Source organism: Carcharodon carcharias, chromosome 31 (assembly GCF_017639515.1).
Source record: "Carcharodon carcharias isolate sCarCar2 chromosome 31, sCarCar2.pri, whole genome shotgun sequence".
NCBI lineage: Eukaryota > Metazoa > Chordata > Chondrichthyes > Lamniformes > Lamnidae > Carcharodon > Carcharodon carcharias.
This window is the reverse complement of record NC_054497.1, coordinates 27,575,808-27,591,830: the sequence shown is the minus strand read 5'-3', so window position 1 is coordinate 27,591,830 and position 16,023 is coordinate 27,575,808. Positions and strand designations below refer to the sequence as shown.

The 16,023-nt window shown below is 39.3% G+C and overlaps 1 protein-coding gene across 3 annotated transcripts in view; it reads left to right on the top strand.

The window, feature by feature from the left end:
- Positions 1 to 16,023, top strand: part of LOC121271551 (histone acetyltransferase p300-like) — a 114,842-nt gene that overhangs the window by 43,191 nt on the left and 55,628 nt on the right. For 2 of the 3 annotated variants that reach the window (XM_041177550.1, XM_041177549.1), the window contains exons 3-10: positions 3,331 to 3,507; positions 4,490 to 4,745; positions 5,281 to 5,394; positions 7,855 to 8,097; positions 10,434 to 10,542; positions 10,909 to 11,046; positions 14,281 to 14,398; positions 15,018 to 15,192. In XM_041177550.1, the coding sequence (XP_041033484.1) occupies positions 3,331 to 3,507; positions 4,490 to 4,745; positions 5,281 to 5,394; positions 7,855 to 8,097; positions 10,434 to 10,542; positions 10,909 to 11,046; positions 14,281 to 14,398; positions 15,018 to 15,192 (1,330 nt within the window). Of the gene's footprint in view, positions 1 to 2,309; positions 2,399 to 3,330; positions 3,508 to 4,489; positions 4,746 to 5,280; positions 5,395 to 7,854; positions 8,098 to 10,433; positions 10,543 to 10,908; positions 11,047 to 14,280; positions 14,399 to 15,017; positions 15,193 to 16,023 lie in introns of those variants that run through there. The other variant, XM_041177551.1, reaches the window with a different exon arrangement.

Here is a 16,023-nt window from a genome sequence, read left to right as displayed (position 1 = left end):
AATAATTCTTTAACATAATTAACTTGAACTTTTCATTTAATATACTATTTATCGCTCACAGTGGTCTCTACTTCGGGCAGACCAAACGCTGGTTGGATGATCGATTGCCTTGCTCAACATCCCAGTTCAGTCTGCAAAACTGACCCTAATCTCCAATCATATGCAGTTTAGATTATTTGTCTTGCGCCTCTCTGCCCTCTGTCTCCAATGAAGTTCAGCAGAAGCTTGATGAACAACACCTCATCTTTTGACCAAGCACTTTACAGCCTTCTGCACTCAACATTGAGTTCAGCAGTTTCAGATCATAGCTCTCTCCTGCTATTTAGAGCTCCCCTAGAACTATCTTTTGATTCTTCTACTTGTTCCATTTTCCATTTAGTCTTGTACCATCACGCCTGCTTTATCTCAGCCTACCATAGGCCTTCCCTTTTGTTCTTTCTTCCATCCCCTTTCCCTGCATCTGCTTGCTTAAAACCTGTCACATCAGTAACACTTTCCAGTTCTGACAAAAGGTCTCACAGACATGTAATGTTACCTCTGTTTCACTCTGCACAGATGCTGCCCAACCTGCTGATTGTGTCTAGCGTTTTTTTTTTTACATTTCAGATTTTCAGCATCTGCAGTACTTTGCCTTGCTCCCAATGCTTGCACTACCATTATTTCATCGGTTTTTATGATGTTGTATTGCCTGTGTACCCTGAACAATCCAGAAGCAATGTGCCTTCAGTGCCATTACCTGCAAACTTGAACACCTGAATAATTTTGTTTATTTTGTTCTGAGGTCATAATTTAGTAGTCAGAAGAGAAACATTGAACATGATGCATCCATTTGAAGCAGTTGATTTGAGTGGCTGTAAAATTCCATGCAGTTTCGTTTACAGAGGCTTACTTACAGTTTTTGCCCCAGTTTAATGCATTAGATTTCACTTATTAATTCCCCCTTTTCTTGTTTTCCTGCATCATACACCAGCTGGCAAGATAGCTGAAGAGTTGCCCTGACATCCACCCCTATAATTAGGCAGTTGCTAGGTTGCATATGACGGCCCAGCCAACTTACTTTCCGCTTTTTTCATCTTCTCCACAGCAGTATGTTGAGATTGGGAAGTCCACTACACTGTGTCTCTTCCTTTAATAAATTGTTAAAGTGAATTTCTATTAAATGAACATTTTTTTTTTGGTTTTCATTCTCAACAAGTGTAAGAAATTTTCATAATTTGGGAAACATTTGCTACTATGTTTCTCAAAAGTTAATCCAAAAGGTGGAAATTATAATATAAAAAGACTATTTGAACTGGATAAAACACACTCAAATGCAAACTCAGGTTTTGTTCTTCTCAACTTCAAAATATTCTCTTCAGACACGATGTAAAGTGTACAACAGTAAGATGAAATACTAGCGGATATTCATCTATCGCTGGTATTGGAAAAGGTGAGAACAATTTAAGGTATTGAATTCAGAGTCCCACACAAAAAAAAAGGTTTTGCTTAGCAGCTTAATTTATTACGGTTTGTGTAATACCGTAATAGACGCTGTAAGCACATAAGAAATAAGAGCAGGAGTAGGCCATTCAGCCCTTTGAGCTGCTCTGCCATTCAGTATAATCGTGACTGGTCTACCTCTACTCTACTTCAATTAGTGAAATAAGCCTATTTGAAAATGCCCTGTCAATGTTCCTATGAATTGATTCTACCATACCCTTATGCTGTTTTCCAATTTTCTCTATTTGCAAACATATCAATTAGCATGTTTCCAAGCAAGCTCTTGTACTACAGACAGCTTTACTCTTTAGATTAATGTTTTTTTTTAAACTAGTAGATACAAATGACTCTGCTACTGCCAAATGAGAATTTTTTGAGTTATGTAAATTTTGTGTGGTTAGCCCAGAAGGCCCTTGTAGGTGGCCAGCATTTTTATTTATATTTTGGGGGCTGCCCTCTAATTCAACTTAAGCAAATTTTGCAACAGTTGTGTCTTCAATGTATAGCATAAACCTCAATAAATTTGTGTATTCCCGAAAGCATTGGGCTACAACAAATACCATTTCGAGGTGGATGACTTGATTTGTTATCATATGTGCTGTGCCTTAGATTACATTTTTAACCTGGAAGGTTAGTAGAGGCTACAAGTGAATTTTTAACTGACAAATGAAAGTGGTAGGTGTTTTATAGCTTACACTTGTGGGTTTTATTTGAGGTGTATACATAAGTTGTACACATAAATACAATTCCTGCATGCTTTAAGTGAGCCACAGTGGTGCTTGGGATACATTGATAACTCCATTTATATTACAGCACTATGTTGTGTCTATAGGTAAATGCAGTAACTGCAGCAATTTGTTCTGCCCCCACCTGCTAGTGCTACACTGTCTCCTGAGGTGAAATGCTTCCCCTGGTAAAGGTAAATGACTGCTGTTAGTGATACTTTCCATCAAGCTCTCCATTTTATTTTGGCTGTTACTGTAAGAATATTATATGAAGTTTTGGACAGCTTCAACTCAATACCTGCTGAATATGCAACACTCAAATGTCCCAGCTATATAAAACAAGCATGCCATTTTATTAACTATCAGAACGCTGCTTGAGGAGGACTGTAAGCAACTCTGCTGCAAGAAGGGTGTTCTTTCTTAATGTTAAAGCATATTGTTGAGGCAAATTAGAACGAGATTTTTCTCTGCTTCTGACCATAAGAATATTCATAAGAATAAGTAACATTTTTGACGTAATTTCTCTGGTTCACAAAATGAAAACTTGCTTTGTTGCCCAGAACTAATTAGGTTTTGAAACTGAAAACAATGAGTTAAAGCAAGGATGAAAAATGCATCTTTTATTATCCAAGACTAACTTTCTTAAAATATTCAAGCCTTGGACTGTTTATTGTTTAATACAAGGGTTTATGTTGCATTGTAATGTAGTATTTGTTTTCTGCCACTGGAGGCCCTTATGAGCCATGGGTGATCTTCATCTGATGGGAAAAACATTTGCAGTTCTCCTTTAATTTTACTCATGTCCCAGGCAGTTTAAACTGGCATTTTCTGCACACCTTGATCACCACATAAAACAATCCTCACCTTGAAGCTTACAGCATGGCATCTGATGATACTTATATTTTTAAGTTACTGTTGGTCTCACAACCTTCTGATTTCTTCTTGATTTTCCAAGAGTTTTGGTGGGGGTTATGGTTTGAAAGCATTTTTACTTGATGTAGTCTCTCTTCTAAATGTCAACTTCCCTCCACCCAAGTTGAATAAAGATAGAAGAGACCAAGATGAATGTTTTGATCAGCTTGTTGAGTGTCAGAAGTTAATTTTACTTTTTATTTTAAACTAATAGATGGGAATGATGGGAACCCCTAGCCCTTACGGACAGCCATATGGACAGAACACTGGTCAGACGCTGGGCACTAGCGGACTAGGGCAGCAGATGCAAAACAAGGGTGGTTTAGGGAACAGTCTGCCTCAGTTTACAATGGACAAGAAACCTGCAGGTGGTGCTGGGATGCCAAACCTGGTGAGTGCTGAGAGATTCACGTACCTCACATTTCACACTTCCTCATTTCCTGCCTTGTCGAATTTAAAATTAATCTCGGGCAATAAGACTAAACCATAGAAGGAAGCAAAATGCCAAAATAGAACATTGAAAGCTTATTTTGAAAGTTAGTGCCTTGTTAAGGGACAGGTTTGTGCCTACGTTTCCTGTATTGAGAATTTGTGTATAGTGAATACCAATAGAAGTTTGAAGGATCATCTAAAATTGCCCACCTTCACATATCACTTCCTTATACCAAATCTTCACATACCACCATCAGGCCAGTTAGAGCTGTACAGGTTATAAAGCATACAAAGCAAACTCCATCTAACCACATGTAGTGAACATCATTAGAGACCCTGAATGAGGATGAGTATTTAAAAGGAAAGGGATGTTTGTAAGAGCTGGTGACCAGTAGTCACTACCAAACTGGTGGCGAAAACCCATTACCAGGGCTTCATCGGAAGCACTAATAGAAAAGATATCTCCTATAAAAAAACCCCTAATAGTTTGATATGCTGACTTATGCCCATTTCCTTTTAGGTGTTAGTTTTGGTTCTGTGGTAGATTTCTCACCTCAAATCATTCTAGAGACTTGATCACTTAGTACTGCATTGAATGAGAGAGTGCTGTATTATTGGAGGTACCATCAAATGAGAAGTTAATCTAAGACTCCGACTGTCCTTTTAGTTGAACGTAACATATTCCATGGATTGAGGAAAAGCAGTGTATTCTCCCAGTGCCATGGAGAATGTTTATTGCTCTGTCTACATCGCTAAATATAGATTACCTGCTCATGATTTAGTTGCTGTTTATGGGACCTTACTGTGTGCAGATGCCATGTTCTATAATGCAACATTGATTGCACTTTGTTTTAGAAAAGTGCTTTATTGTTGTAAAGCACTCTAGGCGTTCTGACATTGTGAATGGTGCTATATAAATGCATTTTCTTTCTTTTCCAAAGCCGCAGCAGCCTTCTCCAGTACAGCAGGGAGGAATAGGGCAGCCGCCTGGGCAGGGAATGGGTTCTGCACCCACAGCAGATCCAGAGAAACGAAAACTCATCCAGCAACAACTAGTTCTGCTCCTGCATGCACACAAATGCCAGCGTCGGGAGCAAGCAAATGGTGAGGTACGACCCTGCAACTTGCCACACTGCCGAACCATGAAGAATGTCCTGAATCATATGACCCACTGTCAGGCTGGCAAATCCTGTCAGGGTGAGTATGGACTGAACTAGTATGAATACTTGGTACAAACACTCATCCAATATTTGAGTTGCACAGGATTTCTTATACTTTTAAGCTCACCACCACCTTCTCAAGGGCAACTAGGAATGGAAAATAAATGTTGGCCCAGCCAGTGAAACCCACATCCCGTGAATGAATAAAAAAAAACTTGAAACAAAGCCTTGAATTCCTTTGACATCGTTTAGTTTCTCAGTAAAATGGAATATGCAAAGCATTTCTGTTAACTTTCTTCCATTGACGTGATGTTGCTGTGTGCTTATGGAAGTTTACAGGGTCAAATTTATTAAGAAACTGTTTCTATTACAGTTAACCTGTTATATCCGGTTACATCCTGTCAATACCATCTAATGTACAAAAGGGTGGAATTCCTGTGATGATGCAGGCTACGATGCTAAAATTAGAACGTTGAATTCTTAAAGTTTGTTTTTCAATGTTGAGTTCTGACTTGGTTGTATCTTCTGATAGTCATGTTTGTCTGCCCTCTTTTTTTGTTAATTCTTTACAGTTGCACACTGTGCTTCATCACGTCAGATCATCTCCCACTGGAAGAATTGCACAAGGCATGACTGTCCTGTCTGTCTCCCTTTGAAAAATGCTGGGGACAAGCGTAACCAGCAATGTAAGTCTTCCTACCTTCAAAGTCTGGTTTTTTTTTAAAAAAGATACAAAAAGTTCAGTTGGGGTTGAGTATTTTTTTAAAATATAGACTTGAGTAATCTAGCTGTGGTTTCAAAATGTGCGCTTACTACTGGTAGTTTGATTTTGTTTAAATGCTTCACAATCAACAAACCTTCATGCTTTAGATTAATTTTTAGTAAATAACGAAGAATAATTCTGAAGAAAAATGTGATTTTCTCCACTTTGAGGAATGCTTTATTAAACTTCTAGGAACCTTGGGTATAAGCTACAGGGCAGGCTGATGGAAAGGGGATTTCACATGCCATTGTGCTCAGTAAACCAGTTCTATTTTATAAGGGCAGGGCTATATTACCATGCAATGCACATGATATTATCCTAAAACTTCAAGGCCACCATCTCAGTTTTTAAGTAAATGGAACTCCCTGTCAATCGGCTTAATTGTTTTGTGATGAAACAGTGCAGATTGGAAAATACTTGTTTCAGGCTCCAGTTTAGGAGCAGCCAGCCCTATATGATCAGCGTTTTTTTCCTTTTCTGTGTTATTTCGGGTCTGTGTGCATAAAATTCATGTACCTTAGATGATTTGCTGTTAAGAATGTATTGTGATAGATTTATATGTATTCCTACCCATGGTGTTCCTCAGTATGATCAAAAATATTCCATTTTATGGCTTGCTATGTATAATTTATGATCAGGTTGATAATATTACAGATTTTAAGGGGTGTTTCTGGTATTTTAAGGGGTAAATTATGTGACTGTCTGCATTTTGGTGCGAATTGTAAAGCTGTGGTCTTTAATTTTAGCCTGCCAGAGAACTGAGATGCTTTAGGTTTGAGGTATGCAGGAGGTGTTAAGGAGGAGGATGTGCTGATACAATTTTAAAACTGTTGTGAGGATCGTCTAAGGAGTAGAAGTGTAATGGGAGGCGGATGTTGATGTGAAAGATGGATGTCAAAGTTGTAGGGTAAAAATTGAGGCTATGAAATTGGTGGGAGGGTAACCTTGATGTGTTAACAATTTGGAATGGTGGCAATGTGTTAGAGAGGTGGGTTGTTGAACGTGGGAGGTGACCCTGGTGGATGGTACAGTAGGAGAGGACTAAAATGCTGCTTGGAAAAGTGATACAGCCAAGTTATGGGCATGGAAACCAAGTTTAAGTTTTTATAGTGTTTACTGTTTTTAAAAATTCAGAAGTCAGTGTCTTTAAAAACACAATTTGGTTCCTGGATCATAGTTAGGAAGACAGAGTTGGGATTTCTTTTCCATGAGTAGGTGGTGGGGAAAAAAAGAGGTGTAAGGCATGGCCAGTTGGCAGAGGGAAGTAGGGAAAACAGGAAAACTTTAATGTTCAGGGTGATGATGATGAGAATTATAGGATGCAGCAAGTTAAAGAAGAATTCCATCTACCAGGGTGAGTGAAGATGCTATGGGGAATTATGACTTAAGTTCTTCCCTCAGTTTACTAAAAGGAATTTTTAGCAATTTTATTGAAGAGGCCTGTGATTTAAAGCATCTGACTTTTAAATAGTAGACGTTTCCTGAGAAAAATGTTGTAAATGTTACTCAATCATTTTAGAATTCAATTCTGGTTAGAGGCTTTTGAGGTACTGGCCAGGCAAACTGAAGCAAGAGAAAGCAGCAGTGTAATTAGACAAGACTAAAGAAAGGTTCCTTGAGGCCAGGTTGGGTGGGTCAAACAGAGTGTGCAACAGATGATCTTGGGGTGGAGGCTCTATGGCATGTGAGCAGGATGTGTCCAAAGACTGGAGTCAAGGTAGAGGAAACCACTTCATGCATAGATCAGAGGTCAAGTCAGGGTGGCATATGATGCTGAGAAAGATAGCAAGGTAGAGTCAACATATTCTCTGGAATGTAGGTTTATGGAGACCAGTACCACCTGATTTAGACACTGACCCTGAAGTACTTATTGGAAGACGAGGATTTTACAATTAAGGTTAACAGTATGGCAGAATTAATGAACAGAAATTGAGAACAGGTGACTAAAAAGGAGGTTCATGCATTAGCAAGACTCTGTATAGTTCAGAATATTTTAGAATTTCTGTTATGCCCAAGAGATCACGTTTTGTCATATGTGCAAGTATGCCTTTCATTTTAAAAGGAAAACTGCACATTTCATCCTAGCGACTGAAATTTATTGAACACTAATTCATTTTTGCACACTTAAAAGCAGCTACAATTACAGGAAATATGGGGTGCTGGCAAGTTACAGGCCAGGATAGCAGCTAAAGATCAACACTATTCTAGGTGATCCCACCCTTGCTTGTATTAGTGTTGATATCATCCTGCATTTTCTCTTCTAGCCCCCTCCCCCAGTCACGATTAAATTCATTTGGCAGTTGGAATTTGGTCATCTCTAGGGAAAGGATGTTGTTTCTGAATTCAAAATTTAATTTGTGCTTTTTTTTTTATCTTTGCACAGCATTACTAGCTGGAGCAGCTGTAGGACTAGGAAACTCGTTAGGGTCAGTAGGAGTTGGACAGCAGAACACGCCAAGTTTAAACACTACCAGTCAGATTGACCCCAGCTCTATAGAGAGAGCCTATGCAGCACTTGGACTCACGTATCAGGGTAACCAGATGCAGCCTCAACCTCAGATGCAGAACCAGCAATCGTCTCAGTCTTCACAGGGGCACCAATCTCTGCGGCCTATGAATGCTATGGGTAAGTAAAAACTGTATGTAAAATAGGTGCAACTTATCCATCCTCGAAGCATGGTTGTGCAGTTCTCCAGAAATTCACATCCCATTTTGTAGATGCTTATTAAATGGCTGTCCATTAAATATAGGTATTTTACATAAAACAAGCAAAACTTTTATCTCTCACTTTCAATACTTGCTTTATCAAAAGCCCATGAGAGCTGAGCATTGTTCATTTGGGCATCCTGTTAGACAGAACTGACTTGATGACTATTCAGAATCGTATTTTCCTTATTTTAGAGGACAATCCGGGGCGCGGTTATAGAGCCCTATTGAAACAGTTTGAATTACTGAGACTAATGAAATTGGATTAGTTAAAGTGCTGCTCTAGTCAATATTTATAGTTAATATATTTAGTATTTAAAAAAAAACGATTTGTGTTTATAGTCCTGTTAACTGTAGTATTGGATGATGGAATGGGTTCCAGGTGAGAAACCACCACAGATGGAAACCAAAGTTCTGTATGGAGCCCAGTATGGACAGCTCCGAATTGAAAAATGACAAGACAGTTACAGAAGCTTGCAAAGAACATGAAGCCTTGCTTTTTGTCAACTTGGCTATAGCAACCAACTGACTAATATTCATGACATTTATCTGATGATTCAGACTATAGAGCACTTTTGGGGTAAGGTTGCAAAAACAAAAATACTGTAATCCCTATTTAAAAAGGGGTTAATTTTGCATGATGCCCTATTTCACTATACATTTACATGCCACTGCTTTATATCTGAGACATTGTTAGAATATGCGGTAACGGTGGGAATTAGTAATGGAAACAGAAAATGCTGGAAAAACTGCACAATTCTGGCAGCATCTCTGGAGAGAGAAGCAGAGTTAAAGTTCGATTCATCTTTGGAATTGGAGGGAGGCAGAAACATAATGGGTTTTATGCTCTTGAGAAAGAGAGGGGCAGGTGAAGCAAAATAGGATGTCAGGGATAGGTTGAGAGTGTGGGGGGTTGGGGGCGGCCAGGAGAAATTAAATGACAAAGGTGTCATGGGACACAAGACAAAGGGAGTGGCAATTAAAATAAAGACTAAAGCTTTAGTCCAGAATAGGTGTTAATAGGAGAATAAAGGCTTATCACTCTCTGAAAGAAAAATAGCAGAATGTGATGATAGACAAAGGGTCAGCGCTATCTGAAAGCAAAAACATGAGAAGTTACAGATTGGCACTTGGAGGTTTGGGAGTAGGGGCGAGGGTAGAATTCAAAATGGAAGATAAAATTCACTGTCTGAAGTCGTTGAACTCAATGTTGAGCACAGGCTATAAATCGGAAGATGAGGTGCTGTTCCTCCAGCTTGCGTTGGGCTTCACAGGGATGTTTTAGGCCGTGGACAGAAATGGGAGCAAAGTGGCGAATTGAAATGGTAAGCGGCAGGAAGGCCTGGGCCATGCAAAGCAGAATATCTCTGCTTAGTCCTCCTTCCAGCACCGCTGCGTGCCCCCACACCCCACACTCCCCATTTTTCAACAGAATAAAACCTATTGCATTTTTTATTTCTCCAGTTCTGAAGAAGAGCCATACTGGACTCGAAACATTAACTCTGGGGAGAATTTTCTCCTAGTTGGGGGGTGCTGAGTAGGCACGCAGCCAATCGCAACCTGCAATTGGCTGTGCATCACCATTTTACGTGGATGGGCCAATTAAGGCCCGCCCAGTGTGACACATGCCCAGAAGCGCTGAGTGCTCTCTGTGCAGATGGGGGAAGGAGGCTGAGTCAGGGCCTGTGCTTTTTTGCACATGCGCGGGAAAGAACGCAGAAATCTCCCTGAGGCAAGGAGCTGCCTCAGGGAGTTTAATTACATTTTGGAAAATTTAAATAAAGAGAAAAAAATTTTTCAGGCATATCCCCTCATGTGACAGTATCACGTGAGCTGAGACATGGGCTCTTCGCCTGCCGGCCAACCTTAAGGTTGGACAGGTGGCTCCATTAATTATTTTAATTAGCTTTTAAAATGGCCTTAATAGGCCTTTGACAGTTCGGCCGGTGTGCACCCGCCGAACCTAAGATCGGAATGATGCGCGGTGACGTCGGGACACACGCCCGATGTCACCCCACATCAGCAAGCTGGGCCCGTCCCTGCACGCTGACCCGAAGATTCTAGCCTCTGTTTCTCTCTCCACAGATGCTGTCAGACCTGAGTTTTTCCAGCATTTACTGTTTTTGTTTCAGATTTCCAGCATCCGTGGTACTTTGCTTTTATTTTAGTGGGAATTAGTATCTGCTTGTGAACTAATCAGATATTAATCATCTGTGAATGTTTTAGAATTCTAATGACACTTGTATGGCTTTACAGGTACCAGCCAAATGGGTGTGAATGGAAGTAACGTCGGTGTGCAGGCCCCCAACCAGCAGTCCAGCTTGCTGCATGATGCTATGATGCTGTCATCCATGACCTCCGCTAAGTAAGTCGAGGATCCATTCTTGCTCCTCGTTTCTGGTTTCATGTTTTTCATTTGCAGCTCTTTGTGTAATATAAACATATAAGCCTAAATCTGGCTGCCAGTGTTGCTTGTCAACGAAAAGGTGCATTGTCCTCCTTTTCTGTGACCAAACTGAGGAGTTCTACTTTCGGGGGCATTTTGAATAATTTGACAGTGAAATGAAGTCTTGGAAAAGGTGTGTGGTCTATCTGTGCCTCCTCGCTTAATACAGAATGATTTCAAATCTGTAAGTGGAGAATAGTGAAGTTCAAGAGATTGTTCTTTGTGATCTTGTCCACTAAATTTCCAACGACTTGTATTACTCACACCAACTTTTAATTCTTTCAGCCCAATGCTAAGTGACGGCACAAGTGTTAGTAATCTTAATACAGTGCCAACGGCAACGCCCCCCTCAAGTACTGGCATTCGAAAATCATGGCATGAAGACGTCACTCAGGACCTACGCAATCACCTTGTTCACAAACTGTAAGTGATCAGCTGTATATGTGATAGAGGTCTTAGATGTAGCTACTGAGATGGTGATTTATTCATGACAGTCATGGGGTGATTGGGATTTTTGTGGCCTAATGTATACAACTTCATTTTGTTTTTCTTGAAATAGTTTCTTTTTCTTTTCCATCATTTTCTCCTCCTGATGAGTTTCACAATAGGTCAGTTTCTCGTATCTTGCTTCCACAGCATCAGCAATCTCTCTGATTGTAGGGAGTGACCCAGCCAAGCCCCAATCCTAACTCGATGTTCACCAATGTAACTCCTGCTGAAGCCATATGAAATGACCAGAATCATAACCCTGGCTGACTTTTCCCATCTGTGACACATGAACACTTGGGCCAATTGTAGCTACTAACAGCCCAAAGATTACCTCATACCCCAGGCAGATTTCACCCCAATGTCTGACTGTACAACTTCACTGCATGCTGCTTTAACTAGCTGGGTTATTGAGGGAGTCATCTCATGATCTCTAATGGTTATTAGAAGTAGCAGTAAAATTTTGACGCAAGTGATGTGTTTCAGTCTCTGGAATCTCAAAAGCAATTCACAAGATGTTATCCTTAGACATGAGCTTCCTCAGCTTGCTAATTGATTTTGAATTTTACTCCCACCAGTTTAATCAATTTTACTATAGTTGAATCTGAATGAGAATCTGCGTTATATCCAACTTAGTACAACATTGTTAGTATGACAAATTTCGTGTATGTAAATATTCAGTTTTTAAATTTATGGATAACCAGATGAGGCAGTTTACCCCATTTGTTATCACAATTGTTGCACACTAGCATCAATAATATGTGCAGTCATTTTATACCTTGAGAATGCAATTAATCTCCTGGAAACTTGTTTTCTTCACATTGTGCTTATCATCTCAGGTTGAGCTGCTGTACATTTGTACCTTTGTTTCCTTGTTTTCATTGTATATATCTGATCCAACATTTAAATAATTTCCCTCTTCCTTTAAGCCTCTTAACTTTCTCCCTAGCAGCGCAATGGCATTAGAACTGTTCAGTCACTTGGGTTGCTTAAGAATAGCGCAAGTAATAAATGTAAGTCAGAAGAGCAGTGAACATTGAGGAGAATTGCAGCAGACTTAAGGAAGTCATAAACTGGTGAAATGTGCAGACACATAGATAAAGTTTAACATGGAGAAGTGTGAAGTGATGCATTTTTTGGTACAAAGAATGGCGAGAGGCAATGTAAACATAATATATAATTTTAGAGGTGTGCAGAGAGATTTAGGGGTAAATGTGCACAAATCTTGGAAAGTGGCAGGATGAATTGAGAAGGCTGTCAGTAAGCATATGGGATCCTTGGCTTTATTTAGGGGAATAGAGTACAAAAGCAAGGAAATTATTACACAGCATATACGGCACAAAAACAGGCCATTCGGTCCAACCAGGCCGTGCTGGTGTTTATGTTTCGCTCAAACCTTCTCTTGTTTTTTCTCATCTAAATCTGCCATTGCTACCATCTTTTCCCATCTCTCATATGCTTGTCTAGTTTCCCCTTAAATGCATCTATACTATTTGCTTCAACCACATTCTGTGGTAGTGATTTCCACATTCTCACCTCTCCTTGGGTAATGAATTTTCTTCTGAATTCCCTATTGGATTTCTTGGTGACTGTCTTATATTAATGGCCTCTAGTTACGCTTATCACAAAATGGCCTGGCCTCAGCTGGAGTGCACGCATTAGGAACGCTGTTGAGGTCTTATGAAGGGACTTACTAGAATGATACCAAGGCAGAGGGATTTCAATTGAGTGGAAAGACTTGAAAAACTAAGGATGTTCTCCTTGGAGCAGAGACGCTTAGTAAGAGATTTAATATAGATGTTTTAAATTGTGAATGAGTTTGATAGGAAGGAACAACTAGTTCCGGAGGAAGGGTCAGTAACCAGAGGAGACAAACTTAAGATTAGCAAAAGAACCAGGTAATGTGGAGAGCGAATAATGCAGAGAGTTGTTATGATATGGAACGTACTGCCTGAAAGGGCGGTGGAGGCAGATTCAAAAGAGAAATGGATAAATATTGAAGGGAAAAATATTACAGGACTGTGGGGAAAGAGCAGGAAAGTGTGCCTAACTGGATAGCTCTACCAAAGAGCCAGAAAAGTTATAATGAGCTGAATGTTCCCCCCGTCTTGTCCTGTATCATTCTATGATTTTAATTGATTGGCATCATGCATTGTGCCTTAACAAATATTCTGAATTGTTTATAATTACTGCTGTGCACTTTGCTTCCCAAAAACCCTGTAATCTTGCATTAAAAGCTCTGGGCAATCAATGACAAATCATTTATTAGCCATTTGTAAGAGAAGTATTTTATTAGCGCCTATTATTTTGTTTTACAAGATTGCTGCAATTCATTGTGTATGATAAAAATATGCTTTTAACTTAGGAAAATATTGACACCATGAGATTTATATTATAGGATTTATATGATTGCATAAAATTTGTTAATTTTACTAAATACATTTATCTCAAAAGTAGGTGATGGAAATCCTTAAAATCTATCTCTGACCAAGATTTGGTCGCCTGTCCTAATATCTCCTTTTTCTCAATGTCCATTTTTGTCTGGTTCTGCTTCTGTGGCACCTTTGGGATATTGATACTATTATAAGTGCAAGTTGATGTTGAATGTTAACAATTCAAATGAGATCATGGCTGAGCTGTGACCACCTAACCTGTGACATATACCTTTAATTGCTTTGGTTATCCAAAATCTATCAATCTCAAATTTAAAATTAATAATTAATTTGGCATCAGTTGCCATTTGTGGGGGAAAGAGTTCCAAACTACTTTGTGTTATAGTGAGGAGCTACAACATATCGTTATTAATTTTATTGTACTCAAATTGTCTCCTTGTGTTTAGCTTTATCGTTCTGAATATACGCTGTGCCAAAGAATTAATGTACACTTAAAATAGCACTGTGCTATACAATTAATCTAACATGTGCAATGCTGCATGTTTTAAGGATTACTGAATGATTTGGATAAGTTCATCTGACCAAAAAGAGCACAGCATAATTTAATGAAATAAATTGTAAAAGTCAGAATATTTAATTTTTGGCATTTTAATAAGGTGCCTGCTGTTTTGAGTTGAAGATATATACTGTATTCTTCATTGTTCATTTTAAAGATCATTTAACATTTCAGCTTGTTGCACAATTGAATAATTTGTAACATTTGTTTCCCTCTTTACAGAGTTCAAGCCATATTCCCAACACCTGATCCAGCAGCATTAAAAGACAGGCGGATGGAAAACCTGGTGGCTTATGCACGAAAGGTGGAAGGAGACATGTATGAGTCTGCCAACAGCAGGGCAAGTTATAATTTGATATTTCAGTTGTGGCACAATTTGACCTTGGGATAAGCTGGGGTTGTTTTGTTTTTCACTAGGACCAAATATTTATATGTTAAGGTAAATTTAAAGGTAGATGTGCTTGCTTATTAATCATGAAAAATGAATACTGTATGATAAATACAGTTAGATAACACAGCAACTGCCAAAGAAATAGTCAGGAGCTTACTACCATCATTTCAGAATTCTATCAAAATTGCAAAGCCAAGCTAACTAATAATTTGTTTCAGCCACATGAAAGGGTCAAAACTTGAGTGTCTGTCAAACTGGTAGGAATTCTATGACCATATTCACTGGACAGTGTTAGAATGACAGTAGGTTGAGGAAATTATGCAGCTTATAGATAAAAATGGAAAACAGTTGGGTAACCTGGTGTTGGCTCTCGTTGGTAACAAACAAGGACTACAATAATTTGCATATTTGCTTGCTCTCCTTTGGAATTTTTTTTACAGAATGGCAACCTAAGTTAATTATTTATTCCCACCCTGTATCACTGGGCTTTCTTTTGTTTCCATCAGATCCTCTCACCTTGCATCTTTTTTTAAAAAATCAACTTTCTGATATTTTTTTGAAAATTCAGGCAGAGTACTACCATCTGCTTGCTGAGAAGATCTACAAGATTCAGAAGGAACTGGAGGAAAAGCGTCGCACCAGGCTTCAGAAACAAGGTGTGATGCCAAACCAAAGTGGTATGTTACCTACGGGAGCAACCCAACCCCCAAACTTGGCTCAGCTGCAAGCTGGACTTCCTCCAAGTAAGAAGGTTTTTTATGTTGTTGCACTTGATTGAAAGTTTATTAAAATGTGAAGTAACATGTCTTGCCTTTCACCTGTCCTCGCTCCAAGGATAGGCTACACTATGACTGATCTTTCTCCACTGACTTCTATCCTCTGCTGCCCTCACTGCCTGTCTCATAGAGAGGCCATCCACGTTCTGATATTATCTATCCATGCCATCTTGGGTTGGTCTTGTGCATGTTTTCCAGGTATTTTACCTTGCATTTCCTCTTTTTCCAAACACTCCCCTCCTGTTTGCATCACATGTCCAAAACCTGTGAGCTTCCTTGATATCACTGTCTCAAACAAGTTCCTCTTAACACCGGCTTTCTCGAGCACCCACTTGTTTGTCTGCTTGGCCAGCCACGACACGCTATCCCATCTGAACCCTTTCATTTCAAATGCTCTTATTCGAGCCTTGTCACGTTTCTTAATGGTCCAGCTCTCACAGCCATATATTGTCATCTGCCACACAAGGGCTTTCAGAAGATGAATTTTCGTTATAATCGAGCTGCTTTGGCTACTCCATGCTGTTTTAAGTGTGTTCACAGCACCATTACCCTTAAATCTAGCCCAGATTTCTAATTAGGGAAGTAATATAGTCATGGATAATTAAACATTTGTTCATTTTGTGCACAGCAAATGCATCAAGGGTGTTAATATGGACTTTTCCTTTCTTTATCCCAGTTTTGAAACTTAACCATAACTAAGGAACAGTAATAGATCTGCTGACTTATAGGACCATGATATTCTGTACACTGACCCAGAGAGCATATTATTAAAATTATATCTACATACACTAATAATTC